The sequence below is a fragment of the Falco biarmicus genome, chromosome 7, assembly GCF_023638135.1.
Source record: "Falco biarmicus isolate bFalBia1 chromosome 7, bFalBia1.pri, whole genome shotgun sequence".
NCBI classification, from domain to species: Eukaryota; Metazoa; Chordata; class Aves; order Falconiformes; family Falconidae; genus Falco; species Falco biarmicus.
In genome coordinates this window covers 34,630,653-34,656,281 of record NC_079294.1, presented here as the reverse complement: position 1 = coordinate 34,656,281, position 25,629 = coordinate 34,630,653, and the positions used below count along the sequence as shown (strand labels likewise).

Sequence of the window (25,629 nt, the reverse complement as noted above, 5' to 3'; positions counted from 1 at the left end):
AGCGGGTACATTCCCCCTGATCCCTACTCCACTCCACCCCCCACTCCCCCCCCAAGTACTACATTCCCCATTTTCACTGATAGTTTTTGTTATTTTATACAGGAGGTTTGTAAAGCAACCTGTCCATCTGCTAGCTGATGTCTTGTGTTCAGAGAAACTAACTAAAAGACAGAAAGCTGTTTAGATGCTAAAGGTGGAGTCAATTGGAACTGTTATATCACAAAGGGCTAATTTAAAAGTTAACTCATTCACTATTGATCTTTTAATATTGATTTTCCTGTTGGGCCCTTACTTTTCACACTTCTCTCTTTCTCTGTTTTATAAATTGCCTTTGTATTTTAGAATTTAACACCAATTAGAAGAAGGTGTTCAGAGATGACAAACACGTTTTTTATCTTCCATTTTAATAGGACTTCTGGGTCAAAATCCCTGTGTCATGAGTTCCAGCTTTTGCTATATATTTTTCTTTCTTTTTCTGCGCTAAGTAAAAGCACTTCTTATACTTCTGTAGGCTAAACATTAACTTGCAGTAAGCCACAAGCTCTTTTAAGGAATGAGAAACTGGACATCCAGGAGGAAGTCGCCCAAAATGACTATTGACATTTTATACCTAAAAATATAATATTGCCATTTTGTAATGCACTAGAAATTAAACTGAGCTGTGCTTTTGGCTCATTTATCTGAATCTGGCAGTACAGATCTGAGGTATGATTAAGTCTTACAGAAAATGGGACTATTGAACACAAGCTGCATCTTCAGCCAAAGGTTGCCTGTGTCCATTAAGAAGAAGGAAGCATCTGTTTGTGTTATGCATGGCTGTAGTCTGCCTGCGGTCTCCTTTTTTGTTAAGTATAAATGCCAGAGAGGACATATAAAATGCTTCTGGGGAAAGTTTAATGAAAAAAAAATATCACAACTTGGAATATTCATATAAGCCTAGTTAAGATCCTTGTTTGTGATAACCTGGCATAGCTTATCTGGAAAAATTCAAAGACTGCAGTGATAGTTATTGGAGCCACTTTGAATTCATAGCAGGGTAATTCAAATCAGAGTTTTTAGCTAAGAGTATGATTTTAGAGGTATCAGGCTGATATCTCTAAGTCTTTCAAGGATCCATGCTCTTTGTTCTTGGGATTACAAAAGGATTGGCTGTAGCATGGCAGTTTGACTTCTCAACGAAGTGATTGGTAATTAATCTGTTTGGTTTTCCACTCATATGATAAAATAGTTCATTTGGCAAAAAATACATTTATTATTAGAAGAATCATAAGTGGACAATTTGCAGTCCTGCCTAATAGAAAAGGAACACTGCTAAAAGGCACAAATGGCTTCAGAAAATAAATTAGGCTCCCAAAAGCGGTGCAGTGTTTAATCCATGAAAGACAGTTTGGCAGTTTAGCATAGAAAGAATTAGTAGTGCATTACTAATAGTAGTATAATATTGATATATTTTAATACTGGTGTCAACCAGTGCTACTGTAGATCTTTCAACAGGTAGGAGATGCTCTCGGGAATATTCACATTGCACTTCTCAGTTACTTCCCTTCCTTTCTTCAGACACCTTTATTTTTCCATCCACCTCTTAGAAACATTTCATTTTTATTTTCCTGTCACGTGCTTTCCTTTCACCAACCTCATCCTGAGATTCCCCATTTCCAGATGATGGCAGGCTCTTTGGCTCCTCATGCTTGTGCTCTTATACCTAAACCTTTATCTCTTCTTCTTGACTGAGATGCACTTGTCAGCTGAGCTTTACGAGAACAGTCTGAGTGGAAGACGCTTAGGTTGTGAGACTGCAGGCGTCTTGCTGAGTCATAAACCACCGATTTTAGTTGCCAGTTGATGCTCATTTTACAAACCGTTGGTGGTAGCCCCCATCACCCTCACCAAGATGTGCTGCAAGACTCTCTTGAGCCCTTTCTTTAGACAAGGCAGTGTGGGGATGGATGCAGTTTGTTAGCTCTGGAGATAGAGGAGTTGCACTTGTTTTACATCTTCAACTCATGTTGCCATCAAACCAAAATTAAAATGAAGAGAGGTATAAAGAGAAATGGTTCCTTTGCGTTTGGTGTTTGAAACTAGTGACTCGCATTGAACTGGCAGTTCTGATCCTCACCCAGGCTTGGATCCTGCTTCACACTTCTGTCATTTTATTGAGGCTGCCAGTCCCTCTGAAATGGAGGTAGCAGTACTTCCAAACAGCCCAGGGAGTGCAGGGAGGGTAAAACTCATGATACTGGGTGTGTGCTCAACGGATGTTTATTCAATCAGAAATGTATGTAGGTAAATGTTCTTGCTAACCTGGATAATTTAAAGTGGTTATGTGGCTTATAAAACCTCTTCAGCAGAAATACCTATATTAGAGATAATTTTGCATACCCAGTCAAGCATTGGGTATGAACCGATATAGTTCGTACTGCAGATCCACACTGCAGGCACCTGGAAAGTATTTGGCCCTTGTTTAGGTGACCTGTCAAACCACATATAACCATATATTTTCTTCACTATGAAACACTAAATCTTTCCAGTATTTAATGCCCTTCTCTTTAATGTCAGCTGGTCTTATAAGGAGACTTGTTAAACTAGTGTTCTCAATTATGGCATTTTAATTTAATAATAATTCAATTAAAGGTGTGTTTTTTATGGAGCATCCACGCTACCTTTATTGGCATTATTAGAGTAACCATCGTAATAACAAGGAGTAATTTTTTAAAATGTTCATTAAAAACTGAGTGGTGGAGAAGAAAGTAACATTGGTGGAAAGACTGTAGGAACCCGATGCATGTCTGTTCCTGAGTGCTACATTAAAAGGTGTCCTTTCTTTAAAGCTTGCAAGTTTCTACTTTTCCTGAACTTCTAAAGGTGCGGTAAAGCAGCATCAAAATTCCTTAACATTTTTATTGCCGCTGTTGTAACTTTGTAAAGGGAACCAGAAAATTTATCTGGAAAGCATTGCTAGAGGTAAAGAATGGCAGTGGTTATGTGGACCCGACTGCAGCTCCTCACCACAGTCTTGGCAGGGGTTATGGGTGGGTGATTAAAAAGGGGCAGGGGGGAGTTTGTTCTCTGTTACAGTTAATGGAATTATTCAGGCATGCTGAGGGAAGGATTCATAAGGCACTGGATGTCACTGTAGTCCAGCAGAAAATAATGAATTCTCAACAGTTCTTATCTCACACTGATTATTGTTTGATGGTATCCAGAATAACTGAGTATATTTTAAGCGAATTTTATCTCCAGGGCAAAGGCGCTCAGCATTCAGAGTATATAGAAAGTCATGTACCAGCTAGGCAAGGAAGATCTGCGTATCACTAAATGATGCAACTCAGACTGCAGAAGACAGATAAGTCAGGGGATTCAGGCTGCCTGGTGCAGTGGGATGAATGGCCACAGACCCAGGCTACTTTTGTGCTGGGCTGGGCAAAATGACCTGTCTTCTCACTGCCCCCTGTAAAGGTAGAATTTGAGAGGCAGGAACTAAATTTAGCTTTGTTTTTTGCTGCTCATGAAAGAGGAGAAAGCTCATTATTGCTTTGACATTTTGAACGGAACATAATCTGTCATGCAGTAATGGAGGGAACACATTTTAATATTTCTGGAAAAGACCATCTTTTGTCTGAATATGCAGAAAAGGCAAGAGTGTTCAATAAGTTCATAGTTTATAATTACCTGCTTAGGGAGAAGATACTAGAGAGATTTTTACTCTACCAGATAAAAACATAACAAGATCTAATAGTCAGCAGTGGAACTCAATAATTTGAATAGGAAAGAAAAAAACATTTTTGTTAAAATACTGAAAACAGTCCATTGCCACGGACTACTCCAATACATAGTGAATTCTCTCTCACTTGACATTTCTAAATCAAGTTGGGAGAATGGGGTGCTGAAAGGCATGAAGTGGTTCAACTGCAAATCACTGGGCTGAAAGACATCTGCATGTGAGGTGCAGACTAAGTTTTTTCCTATATTTTTCAAGTACATATAGGTAGGACAAAATATTATGATCTTCAATTGCAGGAAGAAAGATTTAGATTACGCATTTGGCGAACCTTCATGATAGTAAATGAGAAAAGGAATGAAGTAGACTATCCAAGTGGAATTTGAAGCAGTGTAATAGAGCATCTGTGATAGATATGAATAGATACATAGATATGGACATCCCTTGGGTCAGCAATAGGACAAGGACAACCCTTAAGGTTTATCCAAGTCCTCTCATTCTTAATTTCATGGTCCTTCCTAGCCTTCAAATCAGTATTTCTGAACCCGTACACCTGTGTCTCTGTAGCATCCAGCCCTACAAACCTGGCTCGTGTCTGAAGGCTAGTGGCAGTGTTTGTTTGGCTTTAGAGCAACCTTGAAGCTACTATTGACTGCTCAGGGCTTGTGGCATGGGTGTCTCATCTCAGTACTTACACCACATCTACCAGCTAATGTACAGATAAAAATTACACTTGAGCCATCAGCCCCCCCAGATCATGTCTAGTTACAGACTGTAAGGTTGGATCCATGTGCAATTCATTGAACGGTATTAATGAAGTCTTGGCTTGTGCTTAACTCTAAGCACATGAATAATTTCATCACTATCCAACAGAGCACTTCAGCCTATGCTTAAGTTTCACTGATGTTGATTACTCACATGCTCAAAGTCAAGCACATGCTAAAGTGATAAAGACTGCATATGGCAAAGCCTATATAGCTAGTTGTCATAAAGTGGGTATTTAGGCAGACTTCAGTGCAGGTGGCAAGGGATTAAGATAGCCATATATCAAAAGTAGCCTTATAACAAAGAGTTTTATAGTGTAGGTGCACTGCATTATTAAATATAAGGATCATTCTTGAGCGATATGTGGCTGTTTCTGGGCATGTTTAAAATATTTAGCAAGTTTTTGAATATAAAAATGTTCGGAGTGGATCTTCAAAGACTTTTTGACATTGTTCTGTTCTTAAAAGTGAGCATCTACAGTGCTCAGGGCAACTTCTAGGCAAGATAACCATGAAGTGATAATATGGAAATGAACATTTTTTTTTTTTTTTTTTTTTAAAAAACAGGGAGTCTGGGGAGAGTCTTTGAGGGTTGTGAAAGTTAAAATATATATATCTATGTGCATGGGCATGCACACACGAACACTGGTGAAGCAGGCAGAGATTGGTAGCCAGGTAGCCTGCAGTCAATTTTGCTGTCGTGTTGGGTTCTCCTGAAAAGGAGTGTTAAGGAGCATAAAAGCTAAACAAAACAAAAAAGAAGACTGTTTTATGACTACTAGCTTGTAAATCTTAGATCACTAATAGCACTAATTTGCTCCATTTGAGAGAAAACGAAAAAGGAAGGAGACTTGCTTTTCTCACTTGAATTTCATGGAGGTGAAGTTTTGGAGAACAAAACAAAACATCTCAGTTCCATGTAACATGTCGTAGCAAGCATCCAGCCAGCTGCCATTTTGAGGGTAATTTTTTTAATCAGCCATTTCAGTTTTAGATTGGCCTTGATCCTCAGCCTACTCAGGAATTTTTCTCCTTACGTATATGCCTTTGCTGAAGTAAGCGTGTTGCTGTTGTCATCGTCATCGTCTAATACACAGCTGCTTTCTTCCTCCTGTCAGCTCTTGAGCTAAGCAAGGAGAATGCATGCACACACACACATGCTCACACACTTTATTTTTTTAAAGAAAAAAACCCCACAACAGAAAAGAATGCGTGCTGTGACTTTAAAAATGAAAGGAATCGAACAGCTGTGGGTAATAAATCGATTAATTAGAGTGGATAAAATGAAGGTGAAGGGTGCAGAGCACTCTTTAATTTGAAGATATATGACCTTGTAAGATACTGCACTTCATTTGCTATTAGATCACACTTCAGAAGGGGCTTTATTAAAATCTATTCTAGGGTGAGCTGAGGTAAAACATATTGTTAAAAAAAGCTTTTGACAGAGTATGTTATATACTTTAGTCTGCTTCAGTGATTTCTGTCACTTTTTATACTACACATGTTGCAGTGCAAGAAAAGTTAAAGGTCTAGACATTTTCATCATATTTCTGTAAGAAACAGAAATTTAAATATTTGAAGTAATAATGGGAACATTTACTGTTGCTTTGGCTGCAGAGCTGACATAAAATTCCCTAACTGCCTCAGTGCTGAGTAGATTTTTAAGAGGTAATGTATAAGTTCCTTTCCGTGTTTGTATGTGGCTTTCATTAATGTCAATAGCAGTTACGGGCACTTTTTCCAAGCTGAATACAGCTCCCAAACTTGCTTTTTTTCCAATGGCGGTTGTTAGAGATTAATCAAAGCAGCTGGGTCTGTCCTGTACGACGCAGCATGCAGGGCTGGGGCACAGGGGCCGTGTCAGCCAGGCGGAGATGCCTGATGTGCTGTGTGCGTTTTTTCTTGGCTGTGGAGAGCTGGCTTCTCCAAAATCAGGGTCTGAAGCTGCTATCCACAGCAATAGCCCTATTAAATCAATAGAAGCATGAGGAGCTGCACCACATTTATCACCTACTTTTGTAAATAAGTCTCAATCTGATAGATGCTTTTTCCTTTACGCTTTTGTGGATGTTCATTGTGTGATAAGATTAGATAGACTGACAGGCTGATAGGTAGGCTGATAATCTTCTAGCCTCCTTGTCTAAGGTTTTGTAGGTTTTGTTAGCAGCAGCCGTTTGTGCAACAGCCAGAAGAGGGGAATTCAGTCAGCAGCAATCCTGCTTCGCCTGGTGTGCCCGAGTTTAGGTTTTTTGGTTTTTTTTTTTGACTGCTGTGAGTCATTCCTCTTTACAAAGGTAGTTTCGATAATATGGTTCTGTTCACCATATAAACTCTTTCATTTTCATGCTCAAACACGAGGCTTTCGTGAATTGCAATCCCTCCGTATGGTAAAGGGCTCTGTAGTTCAGCTTCGGGTCTCGGCTCCTGCGGAGGGGCTGGGATCAGGCTTCATTCAGGTCATTATGCAGGTATGGGTCAGGCGGGAAGCTTGGTTCAGGCTTTGAACTTTCAGGAAGTTTAGTGCCTTTAGGTGTAGTGGAGCCATCACTAGCCAAAAAACGTGCTTTCATAAAACAAACAAACAAACAAGAAATTAATTTTAGATTTTCCAAAATAGGTAGTTGTTATTTCAGGAAACCTCCTCCTCATTAAAAAAAAAAAAAATCCTAACAAAACAACAACAACAACAACAAAAATCCTGGATCACGATTTTCAGGTTGACACATATTTATGAATTTATCAGAGTCTTGCAGAGGCATTGAAAAAAGGAGGTGGCGGGAGGGGGGGGAGTGCTTTTTGAAGATAGCACATAGTTTATATTGTGCCCAGGACTGGAATTTTCTAGTTAGCAAATTATGACTGTAGTGCAGACTTGTCCACACCTGCTCTTTATGTAAAGCTGAATCAAGGTTAAAGGAATGCTTTCCACCTTTATGCAGTTGTTCAAAGAGGCTAGAAAGGCAAACAGAACAATGTTTTTGGCTCTGGTGAGTGTTTCTGCATTGGAGGGCAGGCTCAGGCTCAGAAATTCTTGGGACCCAGTTCAAGCATGGCCCGACATTTGTTACTGTTAATTGCAACTGTGCTGTCGGCTTTGATTACCGGATGTTTCATTTGAGTGGCTTCTTGGTGTTTTGGCAAAAGGGATGTCAAAGTGGTTTATGCAAGGGTATGTTTTCCAAGCTCTTGTTGACTTGAATAGGACTTGTGCAGCTAAATACCTACATAATATTTTAAAAATGGAAGGGCTGGCATGACTGAAGCATGTATAAATTAAATTCAGCAAGATCTCCGGGGACTGCTGCATGAAGTATATAAAAATATAAAATGAAAGAGAGAAAATGACTCTGAAGCTCCTTGCAGGTGCCTTGTAAAACCTACCACACTGCATTTTCCTTGGTTTTTGTCTGTAGTCATAAATCTTTTGAAACAAATTCCTTTTTGTGGAATAAACACGTGAAAGGATTTGGATCCTTATGCATCATAAAGGAAGGTTTTATTTGCGAGTTAGAGGATATAAACGTATATAGCACTGATGCGTATGTGTGATATTTGTCATACATGTTAAGTGAATAAATGTGGTGAGTAAATGTGCTGTTCAACAATTTATATCAGTCAATACATTGCAATTAAGTCCTTCTTTCAGAAATGCCAAGGAGGAAATGTGTTAGCAAAATAAAGCTCATGCCAACTGTATTTAAATGTTCTCCGTGTATTATTTTTTGAGTGTTCTTTCTGTTTTTCTTTTATAGGTAAAGATGAGCCTTCAAGCTATATTTGCACAACATGCAAGCAGCCTTTTAATAGCGCTTGGTTCTTGCTTCAGCATGCCCAGAACACACATGGATTCCGCATCTACCTGGAAACAAGCCCTTCAAACAGTTCCCTTACTCCACGCATCACCATCCCTCCTCCTCTGGGACCGGAGACTGTTGCACAGTCCCCGCTGATGAATTTCCTTGGTGACAACAACCCTTTCAATCTTTTGCGGATGACAGGACCCATCTTGCGCGAACACCCTGGCTTTGGTGAGGGTCGGCTCCCAAACACGCCTCCGCTGTTCAGCCCACCACCTCGTCATCATCTGGATCCACATCGCCTTAGTGCCGAAGAAATGGGGTTAGTTGCCCAGCATCCCAGTGCCTTTGACAGAGTTATGCGTTTAAACCCCATGGCAATTGAGTCCCCAGCGATGGATTTCTCCAGAAGGCTTCGAGAGCTGGCAGGAAACAGTTCCACCCCTCCGCCAGTCTCACCCAGTCGCACCAACCCTATGCATCGTCTATTGAATCCTTTCCAGCCGAGTCCTAAATCACCTTTTTTGAGCACCCCACCACTGCCTCCCATGCCCCCCAGCAGCACTACGCCTCCCCAGCCTCAGGCCAAGAGCAAGTCCTGTGAATTTTGTGGGAAAACATTCAAGTTCCAGAGTAACCTTATTGTGCACCGGCGCAGTCACACAGGAGAAAAGCCCTACAAGTGTCAGCTCTGTGACCACGCTTGCTCCCAGGCCAGCAAACTAAAACGCCACATGAAAACACATATGCATAAAGCTGGCTCCATGACGGGCAGGTCAGATGATGGACTGTCCACCACTAGTTCCCCCGAGCCGGGCACAAGTGAGCTTACTGGAGAGGGACTGAAATCCAGTGAGGCAGATTTCAGGAATGAGAGCGATCCTTCCCTGGGCCATGACAATGAAGAAGAGGAAGAGGAGGAGGAGGAGGAAGAGGAGCTCGAAAACGAGAGCCGGCCAGAGTCGAGCTTCAGTATGGACTCGGAGCTGAGTCGTAACCGAGAAAATGGCTCCAAGTCGCTGCCGGACGAGAAATCCCTTGTCTTGGGAAAAGTCATTGAGAATGTAAGTCTAGGTGCCATCCAGCAATACAACGACATGCTAGCTGAAAAACAGAAGAGGAGTAGCTTCATGAAAAGGTCTTCTGACCAGCGAGACTTGTGTCCTCGAGATCTCTGCCAGAGAGATCCAGGTGATGAAGACTCAGTGGTAGGAGAGCTAGACCGCACTGAAGAAGGGACAGTCAACGGAAGAAACTTTGGCCCGGGTGAACCCTTCCCAAACTTGTTCCCCCGCAAGCCGACGCCTATCACGAGCCCCAGTTTAAACAATTCCTCTAAACGAATAAAGGTAGAGAAAGATTTGGACTTGCCACCAGCAACAATAATACCTTCCGAAAACGTTTACTCCCAGTGGCTGGTAGGGTACGCAGCATCGCGGCACTTCATGAAGGATCCGTTCCTCGGATTCACAGACTCCCGACAATCCCCCTTTGCGACCTCTTCCGAGCACTCGTCGGAGAATGGGAGCCTGCGTTTCTCCACCCCGCCGGGGGACATGCTGGACGGGGGGCTCTCAGGGCGCAGCGGCACAGCGAGTGGAGGCAGCACCCCCCACATCAGCGGCCCCGGCCCCGGGCGACCCAGTTCGAAGGAAGGGCGCAGGAGCGATACATGTGAGTACTGTGGCAAGGTCTTTAAGAACTGCAGCAATTTGACGGTGCACCGTCGGAGCCACACTGGAGAGCGGCCTTACAAATGCGAGCTCTGCAACTATGCATGTGCCCAGAGCAGTAAGCTGACGCGCCATATGAAAACGCATGGCCAGATAGGGAAGGAGGTCTACCGCTGCGACATTTGCCAGATGCCCTTCAGTGTTTACAGCACCCTGGAGAAACACATGAAAAAGTGGCATGGAGAACATTTGCTGACAAATGACGTCAAAATTGAGCAGGCAGAAAGAAGCTAAGGCCCCCCACCCCCCGCCCCCCCCACCCCCCCACCCCCTCCCCACCCCCGCTAGGTTAAATTTCAGGGGTCTAGGTACCATTTTATTTGTACAGTTTAACTATTGCCAACTGAGAAAAGATGACCTAACTTGCCTCCGTAAACATAACTTAGCATAACTATGGTAGGTGCCAGACTTTGGCACTTAAATGTAACCTGTGTCTACAAAGTTCTATTAAACCTGAGGGTTGATTAAGGCAGTAAAAATTGTGGAGCCTTTTAACTGTGCAATAATTTCTGTATTTATTGGGTTTTTGTAATTTTTTGGCATGTGCAGGTACTTTTTTTTATTCTTTCTCTTTAAATTTCTTTTAAAATTTTGTTGGGTATCCCTTTTTAATTTTACCCAGTCGTAGCCTGAGATTACTTGCATTGTAGGGGAGAAACATATCTTTTAAAATTATAATTTTTGGGCCGCTGCTTTGTTGAAATTTAAGCTAAGCATGTGTAATTTCTTGTGAAGAAGCCAGCATTTGAACAGAAATATTTCTTTTTTCTTTCCTTTCTTTTTTCCCTTTCCTCTTCTTAAATAACCTTGAATATTAGGGAAAACAAAATTGTACAGCGGATAACAATCTTTAAAATTAGCACTTTGTTTTGGAATTGGATCGAATATGGAGCACTGACAATGTGGCTGATGATAGAGAGGCCTTTTCTGGATGAATTTCATCACTAAAGTTAGGGCAACGAAATGTCATAGGTGCAGAAGGCAGCTACATTCAAAAAACAGAAACATTCTTAATTGTGCATTACTATCGGATACTTTCTTCTTGTTGTTAAGAACTCTGCCAACATAATGGTGCCACTTCGTCATTTTTCTGGGGTGTCCTTCCCTCCCTCTTCCCCTCCCATGACTTTTCCCAGAAACAGAAAAAGTACCATCTTGAGTATTGCAATATTATTTTCAAACCTTGGAGGAGCCAAATGCCATCTTTTTTCTTTTTAAACAGCAAAATCATAAATTTGGCTTCAGGACATCTACTTTAGTCGAGATTTGCTGCAGTTAAAATAATGACGTGGGGTTGGGAAAGTGTGAATTTCTCAATGAAAAGCCTCAGCTTATAAGCATATGGTTTATGGACAGAAATATTAGAAATATCTTATATGATGTTGTTATAAGGAAGGGAAAAATAAATTCTAGTTGATTTACCTGTCTTGGCAAGATTCCACTCCTACTGAAGTCAGTAAGAGTTTTCCCCTTGACTTAATTAGGAACAGAATGGAACTGAATTCAGACAAAAGCATTATGACAGAAAAAAGTGAAGAGAAGAAAAATGCACCTGCTTGACTTTCAAATTCCAAATTTTATAGAGCCTGTTATGACTAATATTAGCAAACAGTGGAAAATTATGGTTAGAGATTTTAATTATGTTGACCCGCACTTTAAAGCTTTTGTTTGTGGTTAAGAGAAAAATGGCTTCTCAACAAGAAATTACATCATATTCTTCTACTTGGCCCAAAGGTGGGTTAAACTGTAAGGGAACAGCTGAGATTAAGTGTCAGTGTTGCTAAGCATGGCATTCACAATACTGGCACTATAAAGAAAAATAAATAAAAATAATTTATTGGACAGTTTTTCTACTGCCATTCAATTTGACGTGAGTGCCTTGAAAACTGATCTTCCTATTTGAGTCTCTTGAGACAAATGCAAAATGTTTTTGTGAAATGGAAAGACTTTTAAAAAAAAAAAAGGTAAAACAAGAAAAGTACATTCTTTAGAAAAAAAGAGCCACATTTACTTAAAAAAAATTACTGGTTGAAGATAGTGGACATGAAAATGCCATAAGACCCAATCAAATGAAGATGTATACCCAGCACAACTTCGGACATCCATTAGCTGAATTATTCTCAGCCTTTTTTTTTTTTTCAGGACAACGCTGCTTAGGAAATGGAATGGAAATGATTTACTGCTGAATTAAAACTCAAATGACACAAATTACAAGTTGTTATCATTGAATGAGAAAAAACAATTCAGGAACAATGGCTAATTTTTTTTAAAAGTTAAATTTAGTGCACTCTGTCTTAAAATACGTTTACAGTATTGAATACATACAAGGGTAAAAAAGAAATTGTGTGTATGTGTGTTTGAGCAATCTTTTTTTTTTCAAAGTTTGCTTAATAGGTTATTAAAAAAAATGCCATAATGGCCATGTGTATATTGTTTTCTTTTGGTGACGGGGTTTTAGTATATATTATATATATTAAAATTTCTTGATTACTGTAAAAGTGGACCAGTATTTGTAATAATGGAGAATGCCTGGGCATTTTACAAAACCAGAAAGAAAAAAAAAATTTTCTTTTTTCCTTGAAAATGTTGCAGTAAAATTTAAATGGTGGGTCTATAAATTTGTTCTTGTCACTGTAACTGTAAAGTCTTGAGTTTTAGTAAATTTTTTTCTGCCTTGGGTGTTGAATTTTTATTTCAAAAAATGTATAGAATCTCGTATTTGGGGATTAAAAGGTGATTGCTACACCATGTAGAAAAAGTATGTAGAAAAAAGTGCTTAATATTGTTATTGCTTTGCAGAAAAAAAATCACGTTTCTGACCTGTACCTATTTTTCTCTTTTTTTTCTCCGCTTCCTCCCTTCCCTTCCCCGTCTGGAATGGATATTGATATTGGTTGATTCATATGATGTAGGCACTTGCTGTATTTTTACTGAAGCTTGTAATTTTTTAACTGTACGCTTGTCCTTTTAAAGGGATTTAATGTACCTTTTTGTTAGTGAATTTGGAAATAAAAATAAAAACAAACAAACAGGCTGCCATAATATATTTTTTTAATTTGGCAGGATAAAATATTGCAAAAATAAAAAAAAAAAAATTTGTATGTGAAGTCCTTATTGTACAGGAAAAAAAGGGGGTTGTTAGACGACCTTTGAGTAAAAGAAACAAAACAAAATAATTAAGTGCTTTTTTATTTTTAATTTTTTTTGTTGTTGTTGTTCACAAATAATTTTAGTTGTATATATATTTTTTTTTTGTCAGAAATGGCCTACAAAAAAGTGCTGTTCCCACAGGGCTCTAAATAACTTCAAAGCTGCCTGGACCCCTTGCATCAAGGTTTTACCAGGTATGGTTGAACCAGGCTGGATGGTTATTGCTTATTCCTGTGAAATGAAATTCCGTTCCCTTAAAGGTATCTGGGGTGACATCCCACAGCTTCCCCACAGATTTGAGAGAGAGAGAGGAGATTTTTTTTCCCCCCCCTTCCAAACAAGAAGATGTCCAACGCATCTTCTCTCTCCTGGCCACCCCCGACTCACTGCTCCCCACACCCTGCCACTGCCCTCTGGAAGAAAGTCGTTTTACAGCAAAATGTGAGAGCTGTTGCATCCATGTTGACACAAACCGGTAAAATGGTCTGCTGTTGGTACAGCTGTAACCAGGTTAAAGTAAAATTGGTCCAGGCACAGCCCTCCTCTTCCCTGTCAGAACAGGACCTACTCCGTGTACAGGTCTTGCCAGTCCATGTTATTAGCTGCTTTGCTGCTGTTCGCTCCTAATTGTACATTCCATAAATTTCTGAATGTTTGAGGGACTGGGATGAAATCCTGTGCCTTTCGATATCTCTCTTCTTTGCTGTCCTTTCTCTCTCTCTCTCATGCTCTCTCTCCCTTTGGGGTCGAGGGGAAGGCAGGTGGCAGAAGAGGCACTGATGCTCTAGTGAAGGGGACGAGGAGAAAATGCTCACTGCTCTTGCAGGAAATGACGGTAAAACTTAAAACAAAAACAACAACAAAAAATATCGCCATGTCAAATTCCTGCTGCTGCTTTCGTCGGTGCAGAACTGCTGGAGCGATTGGAGAGGCATGGGTGTGACAGCAGGGGGAATTCGGTCCAGCTATCTAACAGATAGTTATATGTCTTCCTGGCTTGAACAACATACCCTTAAGACTTCTGGACAAATTCTGGATCTCAATTAAACTGATAAAAATCAGGAATTATTCATCACTCTCAGTCCTGGGTTACTCCAGCATTGCTGAGGCTGGAATGTGGTCCCTTAAAGGAACATTCTCACTTTTTGGTGAAAATTCAGATCTCTGACAGTTGTGTAAATCCAGAGTCACGTCACAAAACTCAGCAGAATCCCTTGGACATGTATCAGTGTAACGAGGATCGGAAGTTAACCATGTATTTTCAGTCCACAATTTGCTGATTTAAGAAAGAATTTCCCTTTTCATTTTAGTGTAAGTTGCTTAGGAGCTCCAGTCTCTCTGTTGTTTTTAATTATCCAGGATAGCTAACACCAGCAGTTGTCTCATTTTGTGACTTAAATCACTGAAACTAATAATAAGTCACCCAAAAGCACAAGGGTTGTGTTTCTGCAGACTGTAGTGATTATGAAATGGCCCTCCTTCTTGCTTAGAAGAACTGTAGTTTACTAGGCCATAAGCACAATATAACATAGACATAAAATAGCTAGAATGCTGCCATAGTTCTTTTTCACAATTTAGATAGTTTCTTATTATTTTAAGGTTGAATTTATTACTTTCATTGTGCCTAGTCCTGCTGCCTTTGAAGTCCAGAGCAAAACTCCAGTCAACTCCTTTGGCAACAGGACAGGTCTGAGAACCTGGTTTTAGAAAGAAAAGTATCAATTTTTAAGGAAAGGGTCAAAAAATCAGCATTTCATCCCAGTCCTATGTAAAAGACAGTCCAAGGTTTTATTTATCACAGGCAAACTCATTTTTATGGTGCTCTTTGTATTTTAGAACTGCAAAGCAAAGTAACGTTGATTTAAGTTGTTTGCATTTGTACCGGCAAGGCAAAATATTTTTATTACCTTTTTCTATTACTTATTGTATGAGCTTTTGTTGTTTACTTGGAGGTTTTGTCTTTTACTACAAGTTTGGAACTATTTATTATTGCTTGGTATTTGTGCTCTGTTTAAGAAACGAGAGCACTTTTTTTTTTATTATGGATAAAATGTTGAGATGGCTGGAGGTCATTTCAATATGGCTTAGTGAAATATTTATTGTTCCTTTTATTCTCTGTACAAGATTTTTGGCCTCTTTTTTTTCCCTTATTGTCACAATGTTGAGTTCAGCATGTGTCTACCATTTCATTTGTACGCTCGTTCAAAACAACGTTTGTTCCAGTTTCAAGTTATAAAAATAAATTGGACATTTGACTTGATCTCCAAATCTTGTCTTTCCTGGTTTTTTGAAATTGAGGGGTGGGAAGGGGAAAAAAAAAGAGTGAGGAGTTGAAGCTTCAGTGCAGATGATAGAGTTTGTGCCGTATTTTCTGTTTGTTCTCATGGGGGTCAATCAGGAGAGAATTCTTGTTTGTGGATGCCATGTGAGCACCTGCGTGATGCTAAGCAGATGCTCAAGCCCTGCTTACATCCCTTGGACTTAAATATAATTTAAAGTATTTTATGAGTAGGGCTCTTGAGAGAAAATGGTAGAATAATGCTGCATAGAGTCATATTTCTGATATGAAATTATGTTATGTTTGGGGTAATTAGCATAGTTTTCTGCAGAGGGTGAGAAGGCTTTGCTCTTCTTGTGTTTCCTTCCATCCCCATGAACTTCACTGGGTGCTGTATACACCTAAGATGTGCTTTGCTTCTTGGATGCCAATGCAAACAGGGAGAACACTGATTTAACCAGGAGCTGAATTTAGGCCACAGACTGTGTATTATTCTGTGAGAAGCACCAAAATGTAACTGCACCTAAACATCTGCTCCTCCTTCTTGGCTAGAGACAAAGTCATACACAGTTAAAGGTAGAATTTTGCACAATTTGCAGTCTAAGGATAAGAGCTGACAGATACAGGCAGTTCACTGTCCTGATACTCTTTATCAAGCCAACCTGTTAGCAAACGCATGCAAATCTTAAATGAGAGAATTGTTATTCAAACCATTATTGGAAAGCTCAGGAAAGATTTGGAGTGTCAGAGACCAGATTCTGATTTCCTGGAGGCCCTGGTCCAACAAACCATGTAACAGGCTTGTGATTCAAAGCAGGTGGGTAATTGAAATTCATTTCAAAGGAACTGCTTCTGGACTTTAAAGTATTTGGCTCAACTCAGAAGTCGGGAGGGGAAGCTAAGTGGTTTGTGCTACAGAAGAGCTCCTACAGATGGTCCCTTCCTGATCTCAGGCTCCCTGACTCTACAATCTAAATTTAGGTATGTGTGTAAGTGCTTTGCTGGATCAAGGCTTCAGAGCGATATAAAAGTTACAGGCTTTGAAAAGTTGCACTCATGAAAAACCAGTGAAAATGAAATCAGAACCCAATGCTGACAATTATATTGGGCAATAGTTCACGCTGTAATTCCCCAAATGCCACGTTCATTTTGAATGCCTTCTGCAGTGAGCCGTAAAGGCTGTTACATTTTACTTCTAAATTTTGTACAGTTTGCATTTGAATGGGGTGTTTTTAACACCCCATAAACATGACTTCACTCTAGTGGAGCTTTACACCGCTGTGTCATTTTGTCAGCTTTAAAGTCATTGCAGGCCTTGCAGATGTTGATGTGGTGTTTGAAGATTTAGCAGCAGCAGCTGGCTGCTGTGCCTCCTTGCCTGGGGCCGGAGGGTTTGGTTGCTTGAGGGCACTTTCTGTCCACTGCATCTGCTAGGGGAGGTGGTATCTGCCGGCAAGGAGAAGCATGGACCTCCTGGAAGTAGTAATGCCTTAACTCATCACTACTGGATCTGCTAGAGCTTGTCTGTCGGAGCTGTGATTACTCACACACATTGGCATGAGGGAAAAAGCAGGATTAGGAGAAATCACACAAACAAGGCTGCAAACAACTAAATCCAAATGAGTGTCTTTGTAGCATCCTTGGGTTGGATACTCCGGTTTCACACATGCTTGTGTAACCCAAGAACTCTAATATAATCAGTAGAGAAAAAAGATTTAGAAAAATCTTTGTGAAATCCAAAAGAAACTGATGAAGTTCAAACTTTGGTATGAAAAGTGAGGTAACGTCAGCATTGTAACTATTATAATGAAGAAACATATTATAAAGGTGATTTAATTTCTCATGGGCTTTATTCCTCACACTGATTCCACATTATATAGCCTCTTTGGATTCAATAGGTTTAATCCTGATTTACGGAAGTATTTCATGGGGTTGAATCTGGCTTAGTGGGTTTTACATACAAAAAATTTACATAAATCATAAGAACATACAGCAGAATAGCAGTGGCCATTGAACCTGAACTCCATAACTGAGACCTTTCCACCAGCAAGTGGAGTCGAAGAGTTATATTTATCCTATCAAAGGACAGAAAGGTACCATGTGATCTGCAGGTCCGATTAAAGCAACATGAAAACAACACTCAGAATGAAAGGCTTTTGAACAGACCGATAATTATACACCAAAATAATTTGGGAAGTAATTCTGAATAATGAATGTATTTGAGAAAATTGTGATCCATTTGCAGACAACTTATAAGCAAAAAAGAGGCAACATTTGCCTAATAGTTGATTTTCTCAGAATTTTTCTCCTAGCTCAGCTAAACACTTACCTTTAGCTACTCAGCAATAACATGCATTTCACTGTCTGACAGATGATAGACCATTCTCTGGGGTCACATACGTTAGAGATGGAAAAGACCTATTCATTCCTTTTGCCTGTCCATTACCAATGCAAGATTATTTCTTTTAGTACATTTCCTAAACAGGACATCATGCAGAACAGAATCAAATATAATTTTATACCTACTTATTGAAAAAAAGTTTGGCTGGTAAGAAAAAGATTCTTCATCCAGTTTTGTCACTGTCCACTTCCCCATGGGTTGAATTACAGGATATAACAGTATGGTAATACATTAACTGAGAGCAGACACATCCTTCAGGGCTTGGTTGGACTATGGCTTGAGGGTAAGGCTAGTTCCAAAAGTTGTTCTAATTCTATTTCCTGTACTACTCTGCATTATACAAACAATGTACTGATTTACAGATTACTTTTTCCGCACAGAAGTTAGACATGGGTTTCCTTTTATGTGTATCTTTTAATTTACTTCTTATCCTGTCAGGATACCTGTGACGTATCTCCTGTCCAAGAGAAGACCATTTACATATTTTCATGTAGAGTTGGCAAGTACCGGTGCTGATTAGGGTAGAAGTCATAGGTACCAGAGAACATCAAAGCTAAGAAAAGTGTGAAGGAAAACAGTCATGTTTTAATGATTCCTATAAACTGGCTAGGAATTACAATAATGCAGGAAATACACATGGCTCTTCAAAAATTATATAAGCATAAAGAATGGATGTCTGATGACTAACAAGTTATATGTGTGTGAGTGTGCAAAAACTATGTATACATCTCCATGTACATAACTTAGATTCAAATTTCAAGTGTACTTGTAGAAAGCTAGAGTATAATATTGATTGCATTTGAATTTCTCCTAATTAACAGGCAAGTGTAACCAAGCTTGTTTTAGTCCACACTACTATATCTTTAAGATTGCCAGTTACTTCAGCAAATCTGATTTAAAATGGATATTACAGTGATAGATGAAGACCCATTGCTTCCCCTCTAGAAATCACGACTGGAGTAGCCATTGCATGTGGTCAATGTCCATATAACATTCTGGTAGACACTATTAAAACCCCTAAGATGCTGATTTTTACTAGAAACTGATGGATCACAAAGCAAAGTTCAGTGACTAACCAGACTAATATAGGGCATGAGAAGTTTTCACAGTACCAAAGTACCACTAGGAAGTATGTTTGTAATTATTTTTTTTTTTCCCTCACCGTATTTATTAATTTATATGAAAAGATGGATATAACTACCTGTGTGTCTGGGGGATGTGAGGTTTCACTTGCCATGGTGCATGGGTCGTCCAGCTGCTGTCAGAAGTGGAGAGGTGGGCAAAACTAAGATAAATTACAAAAGCCAAGCAGACATAGAAACGCTCCAGAAGAAGCTCTCACAATTTAACTCTCTGTGATGTGACGGTGAGAAGATTTTTGGAGTCAAGTAGGAGGTTGAAGGAGGCCAAAGGCATAAAGTCTTCATATGATATATGCCCAATGTGAACCCTCAGCAAAGCCAGGGAAAATTTATATTGATAGCAATAGTAGTATCATTCAGGATGTGGCTGCAGCAATCAGAAACCAGGCACTTAGCACAGAATACTTTGAATTCTTAGTAATGATGTAGCGTAATGCAGCTTTACTGAGAAAGCACCGTTCTTGCAAAATGCCCCCAAATGACTGACAGAACAAAATGATACAATTACAGAATTAGAAGAGGAGAGGGAAGGAGATGCTAAGAGATATAAACAAGGGAGAAAATCATGTTCCACATTGTAATAATGTTCAGATGAAAGGAGTGTGTTGGAGGATCATTGATGAATCAATCCTGTTAGACATTTTGAAATACTTAAGTGAAATGGGAGTTTAAGTCCCATTTTAGAGGTAACTTGATTTCTAAGACCCACTGATTTTTAACAAGCCTTGTATTTCCAAATGACTTTTCAAAATAAGGCAGTAGTCCAAAGTTACCTTAGAAAAAAATTCTCCTGTCACAGGTATTATTCTGCTCATCTTCCAATGGCTTACATTATTACTTTTAATGTCTGAATATTTTTCAACAAAAAGAAATTGGAATGACAGCCTCATCCTGTCTCAGTTTGTGGCTTAGCCTCATCTTGACTAAAGAGAGACATAACTCCTAACTGCCCACATTTCAGGTGCCCAACAGGTAGCACAAATTCAGGGTAAATAGCACCTGGCCAAGTGAGTGGTCTAACCATTTCACTAGTTAAGAAACACTGCAGAGCCATTTCCAGTTCAATATGGCTCAGAAGTGTTGTAGTTGTCTTATGGAGAAACCCTCGGAATGACACCCTGATGGAAACCTCTCTACCTGAACAAGGTTCAAATTTAGATCCATAATTTGGCTTATTGCAAAGTAGTGATCGAAGTAATTGAAGTAATAGTATGAAATGGTGACTATTTAAACTGTTCAAACTCCCAGCGACTAACAACATGAACTTTCTTGTTGAGGAAAACACATCTTGAGTCAAAAGTCATGTCTATGTATGAAAAATGTTTACTGATGAAAATGCTTCTATGTATGTGCTAATTTTGAAGTTTGAGATGTGAAGTCTTTACTGTTTACTCCTCTGCCATAGTTTATCTTTTCCATAAAAGAGTTGCAGGATAGCTTACATGGGTACTCCTCACTCACTCTACTGCAAAGTCAGGCAGATTAATCAGCTCTGCACTGACAGATCAGGCTAGTCTGAGAAGAGGAGAGGACCTCAGCAGGACAATTTCAATTGGGCCATCTTGTTCTGCAGTGGATGTTTGACCATGGCTGTAGAATGTCTTGTCCACCCATGATGCTACGATACTCCACAGCAGATCTATGCAGAAGAAGGATATGGAGATGGGGATATGTCTGTGAAGGTGGATTCTCTTCTCAGATATGGATCTGAAAGCAGATTTTTTTTTCTTTAGTAGCCAGTTAGGGAAATGCATTTGCTAATTCTACTTTGGAAGGGGCAAACCAAAATGGGACATTGCTTGGTGTAAATCAGCGTTCCTCTGTTGTGCCAAGGCACCTAGGCTTACTTATCACCTGAGAGTTATTTTCAAATTTGTGCTATCCACCTCAGCTTGGTAAATGGTTTTAATATCTTATATATTTTTCAAAAAGAATAAGATGTTCTTCAGATTTTTTAAAGCAAGAAGTGTTTTAAACCATGTTACTTTGATTGCTTTGTGACAGTGAGTGTGGATTCCCCAGTAAGGCAATCCTCAAAAAGAGTATTAGGAAGCAGTAGCTCTTGGTAAATTAAGTAGATGGTGCATGTCAGGAGGAACTTCTGTGATGTATGTGAATGATCAGCCAGAAGAATTAAGTAGCTTTTTTTCACTTTAGTGTGATGTAATCTCTCAAGAAATTTTTCCCAGAAGTATGTACTTGTCTTGATATGCAGAAAGTCTGGCCACAGAATTCACATGATTTTCCATACTCAGACACTGTTTCTTTTTTAGCTGTTACTCAGACATGATTTCATGTTACCACTTTAACCCTGGTGATGAGTGATTCCTCAATGTAAAAGAAGTATGTTTCTCTTCACCATGCTGTTTTCCCACTGATGAGGTTTCGGTCATTCTTCCTCTGGCCAGGCAAAACTGGACATTGGCTTCTCCCTAAACTGTGAACTAATGTGTACAGGTAATTGTGCCTCAAGGGAAGTTTCTTGGTTCTTGTGAAACACTCCTGGCCCAGAGAACTGGTGATCTGCTTCTGCAGTACATGATAGCTGCTTAAGCAAAATAGGATCTTAAGCAAAGATGAATTCAGATCCAGTGAGCACAGAGGACGCTAGAACAACCTGCATACCTACAAGTAAAGTGCTGTTTGGCTTGCCTCTCTGTCTGCCAGCCTCACATCGTATTTCATTTTGCTTGAATTCCCACATTCTCCTAATTTTCTCTTCAGGGTACCTTTTCTGTTCAGGGAGAGAAAGAGACATACAGCCTGAGGGGAACAAATCCATCTTGGAAGAGCTGCTCTGAAAATGGAACAGGTTTTGAGGGGTCAGTACTGGGAGCAGTTCTGGCAGTGTTTCATTAAAACCTTAGATGCTAGGCTGGAGAAGCACACCAAACCAAGTTCAGAGAGATCAGAAGTGTGTTGAAGGCTGGTGGTGGTGTTCAAAGAGATTCTAATATCTCACTAAGTTCACTAAACAGCCGTTGGTCAGAAAAAAAAGGTATGAAGGATCACAAGTGACAGGGGGCAACAATATGCTGTTGCAAAAAAGTGGCAGGTACCAACACGGGATGTATCAACAAGAGAGTAGTCTGCAAATGACATGATGTTCCCTGTTCACTCTCACCAGCATTGGTGAGGACTTTGGACATCTATTTGTGGGTTCAGTTCTTACAATTCAAGAAAAATGTAGGCCAGCTGGGGTGTTGTCCTGAAGGGAGAAAAGGAAGTGTTCAGAAGTCTAGAGTGTATGTTTGATGAGGAAATATTGAAACAATTTGAATTGTTTTTCCAAAATAGAGCAGAAGTAGCCAAAGTGAAGGAGAGAGATAATTCTTCTCAAGTAAGGAAAAACATGTTCTAAAGATGTTCTCCCCCTTCATGGTTTCATACCCTTCCATGGTACCTGGAAGAAGAAACATATCCACTGCACCTTCACTAGGAATTTCAGCTTACGCGGCTCTCAAATCCTTTCCTTGGCAAACCTTCCTTTTCCTCACAAATCAGTGGCCATGGCTCCCTTGAATGGCATTTTAAAAGAGCAAAGATTTAAAAAAATCTTTACTAAACAAGGGAGTTTAGTGGCAATGTTTGCCTTCACCCAGGATTTATCAAACATAAGGAGAGACCTGTAGACCAGATTCAGACCTGGTGTAAACTAGTGCAACATAACCATTGAAAGAGCTCCTCCATCTTCCACCAGACCTGAATTTAGCCCTTAATTTAACTCAGAGAAAAATGTAAATTAGCCTAATTAAACATACAGTTCAAGCAATCAAGATACTGGTTTTATACTATATTGATCTATTTTAAAATATCAACGTAGGACAGTTAAAAGCAAAAGGGGCAATTAATGTCTTTCCCTGGAAAGGTGTGAAAGGTACCTGTCAGGTTTCATTAAGTGTATTTATTCTTTCCTTTCAAATTGTCTCTCATTTGAGCAGACCACTCTTCTGGGCTAATGGTGACAGAAGACAGCAGCACTGCTGTAAGCATCCTACACAGCAAATGTAGCCTACTAGTGAAAGATGGGGAATCCTGAAAATTAAATACCTCTGAAATACCCCATATGCTTATAACTGTCTCAGAAAAGCAACACTGGAGCTTGGTACTTCTGGCTTTGTGAGAAATTTATTATCTTTGGGCAGCACATATAAACAATAAGACAAAAAATTGTTATTATAGTAGCTTTATGGATGGGGATGTTAAGCACAGAAAAGTTAAGTAATTTGTTCAAGATCATACAAAAAACCTCTGTGAATTAACGAGAAGTTTTGTGCAGGTCTGAGTCCAGCTCTGGTGGGTTTTGATCTTGTTCCTCAGTCACAGAGGACCATCCATCCTTTGGTAGATGTGTTGTTATGGCAAACAACATCTGAAGGTGTAAGAAAAAATGTTTTTCCATGCAAACTTCACCCAGAGCTTGTCCAAGTCAGTGAAAAATCTCCCATTGTCTTCAGTGGGTCAGCTAAAAACTGCAAGGGGCAAGGCCATCCTCCACTTTCAGGATGGACACCTGCCCATCACTGGGAGAGCCTGACCTGCCACAGAGAGGGAGAAGGAGATGGGGGTAATTTTCCTACTGGATTTGCTGCAATGGAAAGGGTGGGGCTAGAGACAAAAGGAGGGAGAAGAGGCGGTGGGCAAGGAAGAGTGTCTTAGTATATTTCCTGGCGAAACCTGTGCTGTGCCTTGTGTGTATTGCTGTGAGTTCCTCTGGAGCGAGTACTGCCGGGCTGTGATCACAGCCGTACAGTTTGCAAATAACCAACAAATGTGAGCAGCCATAAGTCTCTGAGTTGTGACCTTTGATGGTGGAATAGATTTCCCTCGTGATGCTGAGATTCTCTGACAGCTGAGCCTGACTCCAAGTTTACATGTTTTGTCAGGCCAGCATCTCTCAGGGTTTGTGGTTAGGGTGGCCTTGGTGACAGTCACTGTTTTCAGTTCAGGCTGTGAAAGAGATGCTGGGCCGCAGCAGCAATTCTTCGGATATTTCTCCAGCTGAAAATCTGCACATCTCTGAGCCTGACATTTTCTTCTCAGTGGTTTTTAATGTTACATGGATTTTTAAGAAGTATAATTTATGCCAGTGCCATTTAATGATGCACCTTTAACCAAAGATAAAACACTACCTATGTTGCTTCTGATTTAGCCTTTTTGGCCCGGTTGCTGCAGATCATTTTAGCAAGGGAAAGGTTGTCTGCAGTATGAATCCCCCAACCAGTGAAACTACTTTGTCTTAATTACCTCAGGACGAGAGAGTGCCCCTGAAGCAATCATCTTTGTTTGTTAACACACCCTATCTGCTGCACTACTCCCCATAAATAAAACATGACCAAGATTACAATGTCATGTTCCTGTGGACTCCAGACCCTGGTAACTGCTCAAGTAGAATGCACAAAAACATCCCACAGCAACCCAGTGCGTATCGGAGGGCATATTGAAGGGATGTTTCTCATTCCTAAGCAACCACATGCATACCGGCTTCTAATATTAAACACAATGTTTGCTCGAATGCTAACAGTACGTATAAAACATACTCTTTCTCGCCTTTGTCACGGGTAAACAGCAGATCCCAGGCCAGATCTGTAGCTGCTAAAAATCAGCAGAAGCTCCAAGACCTGGCCCAAGTGTTTTGCTCTCTGCAGATTGCCTAACTGGAGCCCATCCCCACAGTGTCAGCAATTACAGTGATGTTTGTGGGAGGGGGCTGCAGGTGATGTTTAGGATTTAAGGATTTACAAGCATTTTGCCTTTGTTTTCTCTTGTTTTTCTCAGTAAGTGTTTGTCCATTAGTGGTCTGCCAGTGTTGCTGTGCTCCCCAGACAGGATAGCACTTGATTGCTTAGGCTAGGACAAATGAATACTGCAAACAAATAGACTGGCCTCATAAATATCTGCTAGGGGAGGTAACAGGTATCAGCTGTGAAACAGTTTCCCAGGCTTTGATTCTTAGAGGGAAAACTGGAGGGTAGGGTCACTCCTGCACTGAATAGTGTTTTAATCTGTGATTGATCTCACTGAAATTAAGGGGCACTGTAAGGTTAAGGATGGTTTAATGGAGGTTAAGATAATGGCAGTGCAAAATCACCTCCTCTGAGAATAATTTAGGGTTAGAGTAAGGGGTGGGATGAAGCTACCCAGGTAGCTCAGAAATGCCCTCCTGCTCGTTAGGAGGAAGGCATATTTTGCTGCCATCCTTAAGGGGCTTCGGCTTTTGCTGCAGTGGCAACCTGGACCAGCGTGGTAAGACAGCAGGGAGGAAGGGCTGGTCTGAGACCTGGCACCTTCTGCCTGTTCTGCTGCACTGCTTCAGAGCCATGTGGCTTCAAAAAGGTCAGGGAGGGCTCTTATGACTTTCTGGTTGTACAGGTCATTTCTATTACAGAAATGTTATGTTACACCTGCATTGCATATCTACACATGTGTTGTGACACATACCCCCACCCACCCACACCCATTAACCCTGATAAAAACCTGCCTTATGTTGGTCTACAGATCAGCCACAAACACCATCGGTGGTGGTGTTTACTTTCTCAAATGGTTCAGCATGGTTCTTATTTGGAGAAGGTCCACAAGAAAGATCCAAGATCGGGAAAGAGAACAATTAAGAAAAGGTCTCTTCAGACTGTGAAAGAGATACCTG

The 25,629-nt window shown here is 40.2% G+C and overlaps 1 protein-coding gene across 5 annotated transcripts in view; it reads left to right on the top strand.

Annotated features, from left to right (window-relative positions):
- Positions 1–15,422, top strand: part of BCL11B (BCL11 transcription factor B) — a 96,976-nt gene extending 81,554 nt beyond the window's left edge. For all 5 annotated transcript variants that reach the window (XM_056346654.1, XM_056346658.1, XM_056346656.1 and 2 more), the window contains one exon: positions 8,235–15,422. In XM_056346654.1, coding sequence (XP_056202629.1) covers positions 8,235–10,246 — 2,012 coding nt within the window. In that variant the 3' untranslated portion in view covers positions 10,247–15,422. The remainder of the gene's footprint in view (positions 1–8,234) is intronic.
- Positions 15,423–25,629: the final 10,207 nt, after the last annotated feature.